This window comes from Galeopterus variegatus, unplaced genomic scaffold (genome assembly GCF_000696425.1).
Source record: "Galeopterus variegatus unplaced genomic scaffold, G_variegatus-3.0.2 Scaffold176, whole genome shotgun sequence".
Taxonomy (NCBI): domain Eukaryota; kingdom Metazoa; phylum Chordata; class Mammalia; order Dermoptera; family Cynocephalidae; genus Galeopterus; species Galeopterus variegatus.
Window position 1 is genome coordinate 392998 of NW_007726287.1, and position 16729 is coordinate 409726.

General features: G+C 49.4%; 2 protein-coding genes across 3 annotated transcripts in view; one reads left to right on the forward strand and one right to left on the reverse strand.

Annotated features, from left to right (window-relative positions):
* Nucleotides 1-1024, forward strand: part of BARHL1 (BarH-like homeobox 1) — an 8115-nt gene extending 7091 nt beyond the window's left edge. Inside the window, exons 5-6 of the mRNA XM_008563821.1 lie at nucleotides 185-303; nucleotides 923-1024. Of these exons, the coding sequence (XP_008562043.1) occupies nucleotides 185-303; nucleotides 923-1024 (221 nt within the window). The remainder of the gene's footprint in view (nucleotides 1-184; nucleotides 304-922) is intronic.
* Nucleotides 1025-4715: 3691 nt separating this feature from the next.
* DDX31 (DEAD (Asp-Glu-Ala-Asp) box polypeptide 31) overlaps nucleotides 4716-16729 on the reverse strand; it is a 70047-nt gene continuing 58033 nt past the window's right edge. For both annotated transcript variants that reach the window (XM_008563657.1, XM_008563654.1), the window contains 2 exons: nucleotides 5226-5429; nucleotides 4716-4896 (listed from right to left, as the gene is read on the reverse strand). In XM_008563657.1, coding sequence (XP_008561879.1) covers nucleotides 5255-5429 — 175 coding nt within the window. In that variant the 3' untranslated portion in view covers nucleotides 4716-4896; nucleotides 5226-5254. The remainder of the gene's footprint in view (nucleotides 4897-5225; nucleotides 5430-16729) is intronic.

Consider the following 16729-nt stretch of genomic DNA (forward strand, 5'->3'; position numbering starts at 1 on the left):
TGCCGGCGTCCTCCCGCGCGCCGCGCAGCCCCGGTGAGGCGCCCGCCCGCCCCCTGGCCCCGGGGCCCTGCCCGGACCTCCCTGGCGCCCCAGCCCAGTGTCCCCCAAGAGCCAAATGCCAAGTCTACGGAGGCCCGGACCCCGGACTGAGTCTCCCTAACCCTCCTGGGTGTCCTCTCTCCAGGCCGCTCCATCCGGGAGCAGCGTCCATTCTCCGGATGTCCCTATAGACGCGTCTGCCCACCCCCGTCCCCGGGCTCTGCCGGCTCCGCTAGGGCTACCCGCGCCTCCCCCCAGGAGCAGGTGGGGGTGACCCAAGCGTCGCGCTCCCCCAGCCCCCTTCCATGCTCCAGCTGTAGACCAACCCCGTCCGCGCACCCCTGCCCGAGCTGGGGAGAAGGGGCGTGCAGAGCCCCACCTGGTCTCCTTCCCCTGAGCGCCCGGGCCGGCGGCTGAGCTGTACATACCGTGTGCAAAGTGTATATGAAGTTATTTATTCGTGACCCATGAGCCCGTGACCGTGTCCGTGAATCAGTGAGTCTGTGGCCTGTGTCCTCTCCCCCGCCCCAGGCGGGGCAGGAGGGGGCCGAGGGGGCTTGGCCACCCACCCCGACCCCCGGCCCCCACTTCCACCCCCGTCCTGGTCCCAGGGGCGGCCAGGCCTCTCGGGTTCTCTTTTTTAAATGTTGAAATAAACTTCTTATAAATGACCAGGCGCCTGTCCGCGCTCCCGTCGGTCGCTCTGTGCTCAGCCCTCTCATCCCTCCTAAGAGCCACTTTCCTCTCCTGGGAATCGGTCTCTTTCCATCCTCAATAGGGAAGAATTTTTACCCCCCTCCTACTTGGCACTGAGATCGTGTGCAGGGGCCCCCGACTGGACTCGCTGTGGCCTTGGGCAGGGGTCTTCCCTCCCTGGCCTCAGTCTTCCCATCTCTACAATGAGGCGAGCCCAGTGGCCCCCCACACCCCCTCCTCTCCATCTGGTTCCTTGCGGCTCGCAGACGGTCCTGGGGGCCAGGGCTGAGGGTCAGGCCGGGCTGCGGTGCCCTTGCTGAGCCGACTCATCTGGCCACAACAAGGGCGCCGGCAGCTGGTGACCGGCCCGCGGGGCACAGGGCCGACAGATGGGCTCCGAGGCTGCTCCCTCCTCGGTCGCCCCCACCCTCCCGCCCCGCACCCGGCCGTGCTCCGGCTCTGGACGCTTGCAGCGGCCAAGGCCGGATGGGACCGACGCGCCTTCGCTGTGAACCTGACGCCACATCGGGTAATCCTACCCCCCTCCCCGCATTTTCTCAATCCCCCATCCCCGTGGGAGTCAGTTGGAAAGGAGACCCAGAGGGGAACCAAATCCCGACGTCTGCCCGGTGCCCTATCGCTTCCCACCGCCCCAGCCCCTGGCTCCAGGATCTCAGGGGAGGGGGTTTAAGTCCGAGACAGACTCAAGACCTCCAGTTCACGTTCAAAGGGCCAAGGTCACCTCCTGAGACCGTCCCCTCTCTGGCGAGGTGGGTGCAGATGCTCCCTTCCCACACACAACCTGCAGCCCCCAAGACTGAAGAAACGCTCACGGCTGGGAAGTGTTAGGGCCCTGCAAGCCCAGCCCCCTCTAGTTTTGTCGTGGGATTGCTGGAAGGGTGGGGGGCGCGTTGACTATAACCCCTTGCGAAAACCAGGCTCACTGCAGGGTCTGCTACTGTTTCCTCCCCATCCCCCCAACATCCTCACACCAGCACCGCCTTTCTTTAGTGGGATGGTTGAGGGTATTATTCTAATTTTGCAAAATGCACAGCAGCTAATTAAGTCAAGGAGCCCCTCTGCTTTGGAGTTCTTTTGCATGTGAATGGGGGTTGGTAAATCCCCAGCTCTGGCTGTGGTGGGGGGCAAAGTGGGGACCGTCCCCAACTCAGGGTTAATGAAGTGGGAAAGGAGTCTCTCATAGCCTCCTGCAAACAAAACCCCCCATGCAACAAACCCTGCCCAAATCCTACATGGATTGACTTAAACCCAGGGGATAAGTGCTTTAAATTAATCTCATTGAATAAGAATGAGACCAAACAAAACTCTTTAAAATCATATTAAAAATCTATCAAAGGACAACTTGCACTGGTGTGCTTTTCATTTTGTGAAAGTGGAGTAGGTAGACTAGAGCAAGCACCCTTACATTTACACAGCCGCAGTGTAAATCACAGACATATTCTCAACTATGTAATTGTCCTTGTACCGCAGAGGCGATTTCATATCTTACATTAATGAAGAACAAGGCTTCCCTACAAGTTTATAATTACAATATTTTAAATTGTCCCGCATATCCATCTGTAATAATAACTTCACAGCCTTTGCAGTGAGGTGGGCTTCTGCTTTCTTTTACTTAGAAGGCTAAATTGGTTTCTCTCTTCCCAATCCTGGGGCTGGGTGAGCTCTCACTTAAAATAGAAAAAAAGCATGAATGTGAGAGCCCCAGAGTGGGCTGAGCAACAGGGGAGGCGCCCAGAAGGCATTCTCTCTCCTCCACCCACCCACCCACCCTCCAAACCTAGACAACAGGGCGGCGCAATGAAGTTTAAAAGTTTAGGTCTGGAAATGGAGAATTTGAGCTGATTTTGAAGGTGTCTCAATGCCCCCTGCAATGACAGGCCTTGCTCTGAATTTTTCCTGTGGTGGAGATGAAGAAATAAAGTCTAATGGTCATGGAGGCGACTCAACAAGACCAGTAAGAACCTTTTCAAACAGGCCACTTCTCCAGTGAGAAAGCCTTACACTTCCGTCTCTAGAAAGTGTGGGTTGGATTTTAACGGCTTGCACCGACTGTGTGTTGAAGGGCTGAAGTGCTAACACAGAGGCCCCTGGCAGTGTGGAATATGCCCACCTTAGAAGGCTCTCATTTACTCTCCTCTCTTCCCTATATCTCGCCTCCCTTCACTCTAGGGGGAAAAGAAAAAAATCAAAAGAACCCACTGGGCTTTGTCAAAAACTGTCCCTTGCTGAGACTGGGTTGGCTCCTTGCTTCTCTAAGTGCAGAGGATGCTGTCTGCATCACATCAGCGCTGACTTAAATCATGGGCCAAGGGCTCCCTCTCTGCGCTTCGGTTCGTGAGAATGCGCAGCCCTTCTGGAGACAGGCGGCCCAAACGTGAAGGTGCTCTGCTTTCCCCAAAAGCATTCTACAAGCCCACTGGGGAAAAAAGCTTTTAAGCTGCAACCTTCCGTTAAACGTCCAAATTTTCTGTGACTTTAAAATATAGGAATGAGGCAGAGACATGGGCAAGTTTGGGAAATTAGAAAAATAGGCACGATTAAAAATACACACAAAATTAGAATATGTACAGTGGCATTAGGCTAAAGCTTTGTCTAATTGATGCCTGAAATACATAATCTGTCAAGAGCCATAATAATAAAGATTTATTTTAAGGTTATTTAAATCTAGATAACATTAACCCTAAGTCTACTAAATCCATGTTTCTTTATTAACTGGGGTAACATACTGATTCTTAGAAACAGGCCCACATAGCATCTACGGCAAGAAACCCTCACCTAAGAGTTAGCAAATGGAGTGTGTAATACTGATCTCAGAATTCTAGTCACTTACACTTTGCAAGGTTCTAGCACTTCTCCCCCCAGGAATGCAGAACTCTGCCAATTCACCCTTTAGTGGAACTAATACCATGGGGGGAGAAAAGTAAGGTTTCTCTTTGATCATCCCCAATCACTGGCATTAATCCTGTTTTTCACACAGCTGGGTTTTGTCTATAAAGTTTGATCCCTCCTTTTCTCATCCAAATCATGTGAACCATTACACATCGAAATAAAAGAACAGTGGCGGATTTGCCCAAAGTCAGTCTGACATGTGCTGCAGGGTTTTTTTAATTATTATTGTTACAAATTTCACCCATGGTCTTTATTAATTCATATGTGACAGCCAACTCTGAGAAGGTCCCATTTTTCCTTCTGCAGAGGATCAATTCTTTCTAGGCTCACACTCGTCCTCACACTGGAGTCTTTTCTGGTGGGGGTCGGCTGACATTCGTCTACATGACAGCTGCTTCCAGGCCAGGATGGAGGCAAGAACACTGGCCCCTCCGTGGCCCCCGCAGAAAGGCCTATGTTGCCAACTCTCACCACCCTCTCCTGGACTTTTAGTTCATGTGGCTCTCGGGGGTCTATGGAAGTGGTGCCTCAATACCTGTCCTGGGAAAACCAGGGATGGTTGCACAGTAACTAAAGAGGAGGAGGAAGGAAAATAGAGAAAGAGAAAAAGGGGACAGGAGCAAAGCCCAGACAGAGGTGCTAAAGCCTTTAACCCTTTCTCTTTGGGGCCTCTCTGTAAGTGTGCAAATCTTACATTTATTGGGAAATCAATACACTCCAGGGGTCCTCTTTCAAACCTCCCAGGAAACACAATGGGGGGTTGAGGAGCTGTGGCCTGGGTCACAATACAAAGACCCTAGGCCTTGAAGATAAGATCGGATTCAGTGGGGAAAAAAGCTGGAGATGCTGGTGGCTTTTGACTTCAAAGGCAAACAGAAAGGCAACAGTCAATCAATGAGCTTGAGAGAGTCTTCCATGGACACGAGAGGGGAGCAGGCAGGGAAACACAGCGCTGTGTTCACAGCAGGGTGTTCACAGGAGGAAACGACAGGGTTCGTGCCACCCAGGCTCAAAACTCCTTTGCTCCTTTTTAACAGCATTGCGACATAAAAAAATGATTACTTGATAAATATTTTTTTCTCTTGTATAAGTTCAATTCCAGTTTTTAACATCCCACTTTACAAAATTCATGCCAATATATGCATCAATAAGGTTGAAGTCAAGCTGTCAAACTTCTTCAGAACGTTGTTCTGTGGCAGGACTCAGACCCCTCCCGGGCTGAGCACGACCTGGTCTCCCGTAGGTCAGCACCTGCGGGAAGTTAAGAACATAGCACCAATGGAGCGAACACGAGGCACTGAACATCCTCTAAGTCAGCTGGCAGTTCCCACGCTGCTGCCTCCCCTCCCCCACCGATCCCATCAGGGCTCCTCCCACCAAAGATAAGGGCTGTGGCTCCCAAGGTCTCGGGACGTGGCATTCAGGGAAAGGTGCCACAGCTATTTTTCATAAGGCTCCTCTCACAAGAACAGTACATCAAGCTAGTGCCACCAGGGGCTCTGAGACCCACTCTGAGACCCAATCCTGTGGAGAGAGATTTAAAAAACTTTCCAGAAAGGCTTGCTGCCCCCTCAGCAAACCTTGCGGATCTGTTTCATGGAGCACGTTTTCACTTTTTCCTCAGGCCGAGGCTCGGTAGTGCGCTGCGGCGGCGGGCTGCTGGTCTTCCCACGCCGGCTCTGCTTTTGACCTTGGCGACGCCCGCCTCCATCCCACTTGAGTATTCTGAACGCAAAATTTCAGCAAGGCGGTGTTTACTCTCGGTCCTCTTATGAAGGTCAGGCCTGAAGAACAGTAACAGCAGAGGGGAAAAGAAACTTTATCATTCTTTTTCTTTCCCGTTTGGAAAGAGGCTGATAGCAGCTGGTTCCGAGTGTGTGAAGCTGACATTTCTGTATTAACAGAAGTACAATCCCTTCAATAGTGCTTGTTTTGATATTCTATGCACTGGAAGATTAGATACGGCGCTGACAGATTTTCATAACGGTGGCAAAATATCATGGCATTTTTAAAAGTGAGGCTTTGTTCTGTGTTGTTTTCATGGAAAAAAAAGAATACACCCTAACACTCTGATGGCAAATGAGGTGTATGATACAGCAGTTTGCCAAAGAATGGGGGGAAACCCACCTAAAACTCAACCACAAGAAGTAGTGAAACGTGTCAGCAGCTTCCCAGAACCCTGATGCAGCTCAAAGCAACGGACCTCCTCCCAGACAACACAGCCCCAGCCTCGTCCACACAGCCAAGGCAGGGATGTTAATCACAGGTATCTCTTCACTGACTGAAAAGACTCCTAAAAATATTTCCAGCCCTGTAAAACCCAAATCCAGGGTGCAGGCTGGTCAGCGTGCACGCCAGGAGTTAGACCAGCAGCTTTCCACGGCCCACACAGACCCGCGTGGTGGAGGGAGGTCTCTCCCTGCCCGAATCCACACGGAAAATGCCAAAGGTTGAAAATCAATTTCAGATGTTGAATCATAGTAACTGTTCTCAAAAAGACAGCAGTTTTACCATTTGATCAGAAGATCAGAGGAGAAAATTTGTAGAAGTTCAGTCATCCATAAGAAGAATGATTAGAAAAACCGAAGAGTAAAATAATGTTTCTTAATATAGGATTTTAACCCAAACAACAGGAAAACAACTACTAATGAATCCATACTACCTAATTGGCAATTCCTTCAACACCAAAATAGCAGTGTCTCAGGATAATACAACATCATGGAGTTCTTACAAAAGGCAGATATTATATTCTGCTACTATGTGTACAGAATTTTCTTTGCTGTAATAATCAGAGGATAAATTGGACTGAAACTGTGGTCAAAACAGAAATAAAAGAATTCCTTTTAAAACCCAAGAATTAGAAACAAGACTAATACTGTGTTATTAATCAGATTATAAAAGTTTGTAGGATCTCATTATAACTGGGTTAAAGCAATAATACCTACTTATAATCACACTCCAGAGCACAGGGTTACAGTCATACAATGGTGTTTTCTATTGTAAAAAAACAGGAAGAAACACAAAGTCAACCTCTGCTGGGGAAAAAAGAAGATTTGAGGCAAGGGAATAATTACAACACAATGTTTAAGGGCTTGGGTGTGTGTAACAGGGACAGGATTTAGAGAGAAGATTAGAAATGTACAGGGAAGTACTTCCCGGGTTCTGTGTGAAATGATTTACGCACACTGTCTCCTATAATCCTCACTCGATGAGCAGGTATGATTATTACCCTCGTTTTACAGACAGGGACACTGAGACTCGAGGGGGTGGGTGACTTGCCCAAGACCACAGAGCTCGGAAGCGCAGCAGCCATGGTGCTAACCCACGTCAGATGGCCTGGAGCCTCTGTGCTTCCCACCAGGCTGCCCGTTGGGCCCAGCAGGGACTTGGGTGGAGAATGACCCTGGTTTAACAGAGTCCTCTGGTCTCACGAGGACTGCTTCAGTGGAACAATGGGGGCAGAAGCCAGAGGGCTGAGAAGTAAAGAGTGAGGAAGGACGAGAGCAAGGCCACAGGGTGGAACCTGGCTGTCACAGTGACTCAGACCCTGCGCCTCAATTTCCTCATCTGAAGAATGGGGATGATATTGAGAACAGGGCTCATAAGGTCCTGTAAGATTAAATAAAAAAAGCCATCTAAGATTCTAGCTGGTGGTTGACTGCAGTCAGCCACAGCTAAACATGAGGACGCTCAGGTCCGGAGATGCCACGCAGGAGCCAGGACTGACTCTGTGACCCGTGAGAGCCGGGCCAGCGCTATTCTGATTGCATCCAGCATCTCCTAAAGAGCAATGGGCCTAACCCCAGGACGCCCCCCAGTGTAGACTGTGCAGCAACGCCGGGGCTGCGGAGCGCTGACATGTGGTTGGGAAGCAGCAGGAGGCGAGAGACCCCGCAGTCGAGCGCTATTCTGATTGCATCCAGCATCTCCTAAAGAGCAATGGGCCTAACCCCAGGACGCCCCCCAGTGTAGACTGTGCAGCAACGCCCGGGCTGCGGAGCGCTGACATGTGGTTGGGAAGCAGCAGGAGGCGAGAGACCCCGCAGTCGAGAGCACTCGACTTGCTCCAAACTGAAGGCTGCTTGTTCCTGTGCCTGGGTTTATTTTTAGTCAGGTTGCATGACAGACAGAGTGAACGGGTTCTGACAGGAAGGAATGCTTTTCCTTCACTCTTGTTTGAAGCCAGGTATTCACAATGTGTATAATTTTAAGTGTAACAACCTGAGTTTCAAAATATGCAAAATTTCAGTCAAAATATTTTCTCCAGCATAAGCTCTAGCACTTCAATGATTGTTTCTGTCACTGCTAAAGCAAATAAATAACCAGAATCTCACTTGGGTGATTGATACACTAATTGCCCACATAGCTAGCACGGGCTGCAGAAGCACCTTCCAGCCAACGGCGTCAGTAACGCTGTGTCCTCATGCTGGTGGTCCACGAGACAGAGCCAAGAGACGGGCTCCAGGCCTACACCGATGTATGCGACCCACACAGTGGGCAGACATGCACCCTGTATACACGCACACCCTTGCCACTGGGGCCACTTGCACAGTTTGTCAAGACACGTCCCTTCACAAACCTGGCTGGGGCTGGGGCTGGGGCAGCAGACAGCAGTCTTTGGCAGTCCTGAATAGGAAGACTGAACAGGAACATTCCCTAAGGACTTCGTGTCCACATTGCAGGAGAGGATGGTGAGAGAGCGCGTCTTGGAGACGGTCCTGCTTGCCTTCAGGTTACGATCACCACATTGCCTGGCCACCCTTTTATTCTAGTCAATGTCCTTTCAACCCGGGACCCAGCAGTCCACTAACTTAGAGGCCCTTGGTGGTTCACAGTTCCAGAGACCTCTTCCTTAGGTGGGAGAACCTTGGGGCCAACCCTGTAGGGGTTTCACCTGTGGTCACAACAGCCACCCCAAAAGGACCCGTCTCTCCCCTTGGCCAGCTCCCTATCTCCTTGTCCTTTGCTCTGAGGCCCAGTGCTGAAAAGATGAAGTACCGATGGGAAGGTGGACTGCTCTATACCAAGCAGGTGATGGGTGCACGATGCCTGCTGCCGAAAGCTGTGCTCCCAGGAACCTGCCAGCTCCCTTGCCCTCCATGCCCTCCAAATACCCGAACCCCTCTCAAACAGGGATTCCACCTCATAATCCTGTAGTTACCAAGCAACAGATCAGTTTATCTAACCACAGGGAACTCCCTTGTAGTGAAGGCTGAATGAACCCCCTTGGTTACCAAGCTGGATTACTCAGCAGGACAGGCAGATGCCACTTGCACTGCCAATAAGGTGAAATCACAGCCTAATTAGTGAATCAATATACCCTGCTATGATGACCACTGGAGAAAAGAGATTGCAGGGCCCCTCCCAACTATCAGCAAATTCAGAATGATCTTCCCAGGTAAAAAGCCATCCTGACTCAGGTATTTGTTAATGGCATTATTTTATAGGACACGATTATTTATTTATGTATTGTTAAGTCTATCAATATTTTCTTTCATGTTCTATGGCTTTAGGGTCATGCTTAGAAGAGCCTCCATCACAGGATTTAAATGATATTCAAGTATATTTTCTTCTAGTCTGCTACTGCTCTAATTCTACCTAGATTTTATTTTGGTTTATAGTATGATGTGGAGAATCTACTTCTTCCCAAGAGTTATCCAATTATCCACAACAATCATTGAGCAATATATCTGGAATGCACCTTTGGAACACTTCCTGCAGGCTGTTTCAAGAGCAGCTAAAGATGACGATGACAATGCAGCCAGTGGGCAAAAATATACTAAACATTTAAGGAAATACCAATTACATGGGCTGTTAATGGATTTAAACATAAAACTGATCAAATCAAAGCCATTCTAATTGGCTAAGCAACTATTTACCGTAATTATATCACTAACCCTCATCTGGCACTTACTGTATGGCAGGTACTGTTTTAAGCACTTAATAGCCACTTAACTCATTTACTTTTCCAACAACCCTCCAAAACAGGTACTACTAGTATCCCCACTTTACTGATGAAGAAACTGAGTCACAGAGAGGATAAGTAACATGTCCAGGGTCACAAACCAGTAATGGAAGAGCCAAAAGTATTGGAACCTAGGGAACCTGACTCCACGGCCTGTGCCTTGACCACCGGGCTATAATTTTCTAAAATAGGAGCAAGGTCTTTGCATGAAATATTTTTAATATAAAAGCAATATCCATATCATCTGAAATTTCAAAGACTTTTGGAATCCCTGATAAAGTGCCTTAAATGTAACAGTTGGATAATTTAAGTGAAAAAAGCAGTTTTAAAAATCTGTGATTTGTTGAATCTCATTTTAGACAAATTATGACCTCATTATAGACTCCCTCCCCTGCCAAAGGCCATACGCTTGTACGTATATAGGCAAAGAAAGTCTGAAGGATATATAAAATGTGTACCAAGGTTAACTTGGATGGTGGGATTATGGTAATTCTTAAACTTTTCTCTCTTGATTTTTTACAATGAGCATGTTTATTATTATTATTATTATTATTATTATTGTCCTTTTTGAGACCGGCCGCACCGCGATCAGCCAGTGAGCTCTGTGAGCGCACCGGCCATCCCTATATAGGATCCGAACTAAACTTTTCTCTCTTGATTTTTTACAATGAGCATGTTTATTATTATTATTATTATTATTATTTTTGTCCTTTTTGAGACCGGCCGCACCGCGATCAGCCAGTGAGCTCTGTGAGCGCACCGGCCATCCCTATATAGGATCCGAACTCGCGGCAGGAGTGCTGCTGCGCTCCCAGTGCCGCACTCTCCCGAGTGAGCCACGGGCTCGGCCCATGTATTATTTTTATAATTAGAAAAAAACAGTATATTCATTTTAGGGGTAAAAAAAAAAAAAAAAAAGCAAATGACAGAATTTTGCACTACACGGAAATTCCAGAGTATTTTAATTTCTATTTATCCAAAACCTCTTTGCCTTCTGGCTTTCGGTTTGTTTAATTTTGTGAGGGTTTCTTCTCTTGTGGTATAATTAAAACAAATAGACAGACTGAGGACTCTGCAGACAGACTGAAGACTGGTCAAGTGTACTTCTCTCATCTGAAAGAGTCTGCTTGTAAGCAAATGACCCAGGGCCACAGCTAGGCTCCGAAGGACTCTGCTGAGGAAGCATGCCCCAAACTTGAAGAAGAGCTTAGGTTTTAAGTGGTCACAGGAGCAGACAGGGATGACTTCAGATGGCTTGAGGCTGACAAAGTTTCTACACTCATGCCTACCTTGATGGCTGAAGAAAAGGCAGCAATAAAAGGGCCAAGGGAGGGAGGGGAAGGAAGGCAGAAGGAAAGGAGGGAAGGAAGAAGAAGAGGAAAGGAAGGAAAGGGAAGGAGGAAAGGAGGGAAGGAAGGAAGGGAAAAGAAAAGGCAGCAATGTCTGACTGGCATTTTGGTGGCTCTCAGATAACGCTAAGAGTAACCAGCAACTCCAGGGAGAATATGACAAGTCCCCCTGATGCAACAAAGCAGATGAGGTAAGGAATCAGCTGGCGTGGGATGGTAATTTAGCCTCCTGAAGGGGACACACTATCCCACCTTTCATGGTCACTGAAAGAAAAAGAACTGTATATTAAGACTCTCATAACCTTGGGCTTCTGTTTTGGCAGAGAGGTACACTGGTGGGCCAACAGTTTTAGGGATGTCTTCTTTGTGATTTCTTAGGATCAAACCAAGTCTAGATTCTGTAAAACCACTGGGGCTCCAGAAGACACTGTGTTCTGGGTGAGCCCTGCTGCAGCAGTAGACATAGCAAATTCCCAAGAGTGGCTTGTGGACACAGAGACTGATAAAAAGTGCATCTCAGCCTTTTTGAAAGTCAAGCAAAAGACAAGACCTAGTGAAGAACAGAAAAGAAGGACTCTGAGCCCTGGGGCCAAGGGTAGGCACAGGTCTAGGGAGTGCAGATGACAGGTGATTGATCAATGCCCACTGAGGCCAAGACCAATAATCTGCCTGGAAGGCCATGCACGAGAGGAAGGAGATGATGATATTTAGAGATGGCTGATGTCTAAAAAGGAAGAGCTGAACCACAATTCCAGAAATAGATGGAAACTTTGAGATTATTTAGACCAGGTGACCAAAACTTCTATGGAACAGAGGCATGAATCTCAGGTGGCAGGTGGCAGTGCTGGGGAATGGGCAGAGGACCAGAATTCTGACAGCTTTGGTTGGAATCCCAGCTTTGCCACTTACCTAGCTGATGGCCTTGTTCCCCATACGTCAGAAACAGCCTACACAACGGCGCAGGGCTAGTATGAACGTAAAACAAACCAGGGCATTTTCTAAAGTGCAGTAGAGTGCTTTATACATTTTGATTCTTGGTGAGAATATTATGAATATTGCTAGGATGGAGAAATGCAGGGTGGACACAGAAACACTCGAGTGTATTTGAAACTGGTATGATGAGATCCTGAAAATACTGACTGAGACTGGCGAGCTCGGGACAGAATCCTGGCCCAAACCCTAGAGCTCGGCCCTCTGGGCCTATGCTGTTTGGCATTATCATCAATGACTTTGATGATATTATGTGACATATCACATTTGCAGATGAAAAGGTCTTCAGGGACAGCTAATATGCTGGATGGTGGAACACCCACAATACCCTAACAGACCACAAGGATGGGCCTAAGCTAAAAAGGTGAACTTGACCTGGGACAGATGTTAGGTCTTGCTCTTAGAAGGTAGGGTGGCAGAATCATCACAAGTGCAACAGGCAGGGATTTAGTTTGTAAGTTTTGACCTAGAACCAGAGGCCTGGGTTCAAATCCCAGCTCTGCCCCATGGAGAGCTTCCTCCTCTGTAAAATGGGAATAACACAATGTTCCCAGGGAGGACAAGAGCAGAGCACCTGCCACGGAGGCCTGTGCCCAGCCGCTGTTGAGCGCCATGTCAGTGGTAGCCATGATCCCTGCTGCTGCCATGACCTGCACTAGCAGAAGTGACCACCCTGCATGACTTCTTGCTGGCAAGTCTCTGTCATACATCTGGGTAGTATCACAAACCAGATTTTGAAAAGAACCTGAGGAAACCAGGATGGGCGGGACAAGCCATCTAGGTGACAGGCTGCCACTGTGTGGAGGTGAGCAGAAGTGACCACCCTGCATGACTTCTTGCTGGCAAGTCTCTGTCATACATCTGGGTAGTTTCACAAACCAGATTTTGAAAAGAACCTGAGGAAACCAGGATGGGCGGGACAAACCATCTAGGTGACAGGCTGCCACTGTGTGGAGGTGCTGGGGCTGTGCACTCCGGGACGGTGCATGGGGCAAAAGCAAGCCCCCCTGTGTGGAGGATCCTGGCACTATCTCCTATAGGCTGTGGAACTTACTCTCTTAGTTTCAACACGGTACTTACTTAAGTCCCAGTTTACTTCCTTACGAATAGCTCATCCAAGTGCCTGTTGCGAAGGCCCTCATTAAACGTTGACTATCGCGAACAGTACGGAAAGGAGAAAAGGGAAGGAGACAAGGAGCCTCCATCAGACATGTGGCATGTTGTGGACCAGGCACCAGTTTGGTCCATGATACCACCACTGGTATTTCTATGTGCACACACCCTGTACACACTGCATTTGAATCTCACAGAGACCAAATAGAGGAAATAAGACCAAAGGGTGGAAAATGAAAGTGGTCAATTCTGGTACATTTTCAGGCGCTCTAACGGCGAGCAGGGCCCACTGTGGAGGGCAGCCCTGGAGGTGCTGGGACACCAGGCGTGCTGAAGCAGAGGCCACACGAACCGAGGCGGGAGCAACAGGACGAGGGTCAGGCCAGGCTGGGCGGATTCATGGAAGACTCTAGGAAGTTTTCACTTTTTGTTCATAGAGGAAACAGCGCTTATTAAACACCCATGCTAAGCTCAGCCCTGTGCTAAGGCTGACACGCTCGTTATCTCCACCCACCCCGCATGATGCCCTAAGGCCCCCCCAGCTCACAGGCCTGCTGTTGCTGCACGCCAGGGCTGGTGTGAAACTCAGGAATGTCTGACCCCAAACCCTGGACTACCTCCACTGCGCTGTTCTGCTTCTAGACCCGGAGGAAACTTGAGAAAACGCTGGATCCAGATCTTGTATACAATCGTCTCTTCTCAGAGACTGTCTTGATGACTGACTGCCCCAATGAACAGAAAGTTCTTACAATCCACTCTAGGGTTTGCAACTCTGATGGTTTCAAACCAAATTCTTCCACATACACAACCAAAATATCTCCTGCTTTAAGTCCACTTCTTTGGTTACACAAAGGATTATCTTCTCACATAAGAAAATATCCTGAGGAAGAAGACAAGGAGAGTGGCCGAGAGTTTGGGCTTGGGGTCCCCGCTGGTCACTCAGGATCCTGTGTGAGGTCTCACTGAGATAGTGTGCACGAAGGACTCAGCTCAGCAGGGCACACACAGTTCTCAAGAGACATGCTCTGCTGCTGCTGCCACCAAAGAACTTACTAACATGCAAAAAGTGTCACACACTGTTGCTCTGAGATGTTGCTTCTCAAACTGCATTCCCCTTCTTGACTATTAAGTAGTTAAAACATTACATTTCAGACTGCTGCTATGACATCAGAACCAGAATGAAGATGACATCTGAAAAAGACCCAAAGTCATTTCATATAAGTTTTAAGCAGATGGAAAGGCTCTGGCATCATTAAGATAGACTGTGGAGGGGCCAGGACATCCACCTTCCTGTTGCAGAAGGGTGCTCACTGAAAGTGGAGCTAGCGTAGGAAAGGAGAGTAAGTGGTTGGCTCTAAGACAGGAGGGGTTCAGGATGACTAAGGCTAAACCGTGTATAGCAAGGGGACAGCTGGGAGACCCGCCACGTTCTTTCTTGCCTTCTCAAATGCTATGAACCAGGGAGCTCTGAGCAAGGACACTCTAATGCAGGGCTGGTGCTCTCCTGCTGCACACAATCTCATCTGGTTTTTGCTGGTTTGTGCTAGGCCAGCCACGTCTTCTAATTCCAGCGCTTGGCCGGCTCCAGCAGTGAATGTGACCAGCTCCAGCATCCTCCCAGGAGAGGCTGGTGGGTTCCTGTTCTTTGTTGTCAGCCCTCGCTGTGTGACGGAAAGCACACCCTGTGGTTCCTGCTGTCTGCAGGTGACCCAGGTGTGGAGGAAGCTCAGGGTCACCGTGAAATCCCTCTAATCGCCTCATTAGCCGGGTGGAGATGAGGGTGTGTTTGTTCCACGAGGAGGCAGAAAGCTGGTAATTGCATGGTGTTGGATAGAAAAAAATTGCAGTAGAAGCAAAAGGCCAAATGTAAAAAGCTGCGTGTGCACAGCTGTAATTAAGCCAGAGCCCTGAAAAGCAGGGCCCACAGTACCTGACTGCAGAGAGAAGGGAAGGGAATTAGAAGGGGATTTGTGTTGGGTTGCGAGGGGAAGGGGCACACCTTCGGCTGGAGCACATGCCCGCTCGGGGCTGCCTGTGAACACAGGTGGGAGAGCTCAAGATCAGCGGACCAGCTCATCTGACAAACAGCCCCTGGGTGACTATGCACCGGGTGGTCTCCACCCAGAGGAAGCTGCCAGCTTCCATGTAGTTCCTGTCCCTGTGGCAGTCTGGACAAGAGTGGACTCTTCTCATACAGATTCCCCGAAGAGAAAATCCAGTGTGACCTTCAGAGCCACCCCGACCTCCCTGATAGAGAGAACATGCTCTTGCCTGTCGTCTGTGCAGCTCGCCCAGATTCTATGTGAAAACACTTCGTGATCCTAACTCATCTTGGAGCCACAGTTACATTCAGCCAGCACCTCACTGCCCCACCATGTTAAGGACACCCCATCACCACTCCAAGGACCACATTCTTTCCAGTTTCCAGGGCTTGTCCCTGGGTCAGGTTCATGATCTTGACTTCTCTCTCACTACTCATGATTTTAGATTTTCCTGAACCATATCTCCTGGGTTGGTCATTTGCATTTCCATATAGCTCCCTAGTAGATTCTTTTTTTTTAATTTTTTTTTCCTTTTTGTCTTTTTTCGTGTCCGGCAACGGACTGCAACCCTCAGTGTCGCGCCCGTACCGGACTGGGACCGGCAACGGGATCGCAACCCTCGGCGCTGCACCTGCACCTCGCTCAGCCAGTGAGTGGGAACCGGTCTGTATGTGGGATCCGAACCCTCAGCGGGAGTGCCGCCACGCTTCCCAAGCAGCGCACTGTAGCAGTGTGCCACCAGGCCGGCCCATCTCCCTAGTAGATTCTGAGAGAAGATTCTGTCTTCCCCACACAGCTACTGTTAGTGGTCCTAACCGCCTTTCTTGGTTCTCCGGTGAGGTCAGTGATTTGACCCTGCCTGGATGGCAGCCCTGGCCTTGTCTAGGTGGCATGGAGACCCCTATCTGGAACCCACTCATCTCCATGCTGTGGCCTGATCGCCACCTAGGAAGCCAGAGAAACAGAACCAGAGGCTGGGCCACACTGGGCCATCCTGCCCGAGGACCACTTCTTCACACAGGATGGAGAGCCCAGCCCCATGCCTGGTCTCTTAGGACAGACGGACTGACGAGCGGCCCACAGCACTCTGAAAGACAACGTCCCAGCCAGGCAGGGCTTGGGGTTTTCAAGGCTCACTAAATAGCAAACAGGGATTTACCTCTTTTTCATGCCAAGACAATTCCTTTTCTCATTCTTTCCCTTTATATGCACATCCCCTCAAATTACAGCTTCCGCTCTCAGTACTTACTGGGCACCTCCTGAGGGCTGGGGATACAAGAAGCAAAAACCTGATGGGTTTTCTACTGAGTGACACTTGAGAGGAGGGAACAGACACCGACCACACCTACAAATACCACCACAAATAGATGTAAAACTGTTGACGCTAGCACAGGACAAGGCAGAGGTGCAAGGCATCTGCCTGGTCAGGCAGGTTATAGAAGACTCCTTGGGGAAGTCTGCAGCCCCAGAGGAGGAAAGGAGGGGCCAGTTCAGGAGAAGGTCCCGAGGACAGTGCGAGGGCTGGGGTGTGACGTGGGACTGTGCAAGGGGGCGGGGGTGGGGGGCTAGCTGTGGTCTGTTTTACTCACTAGAGTAACAGGGTGTCACTGGAGGCTCTGAGCAGG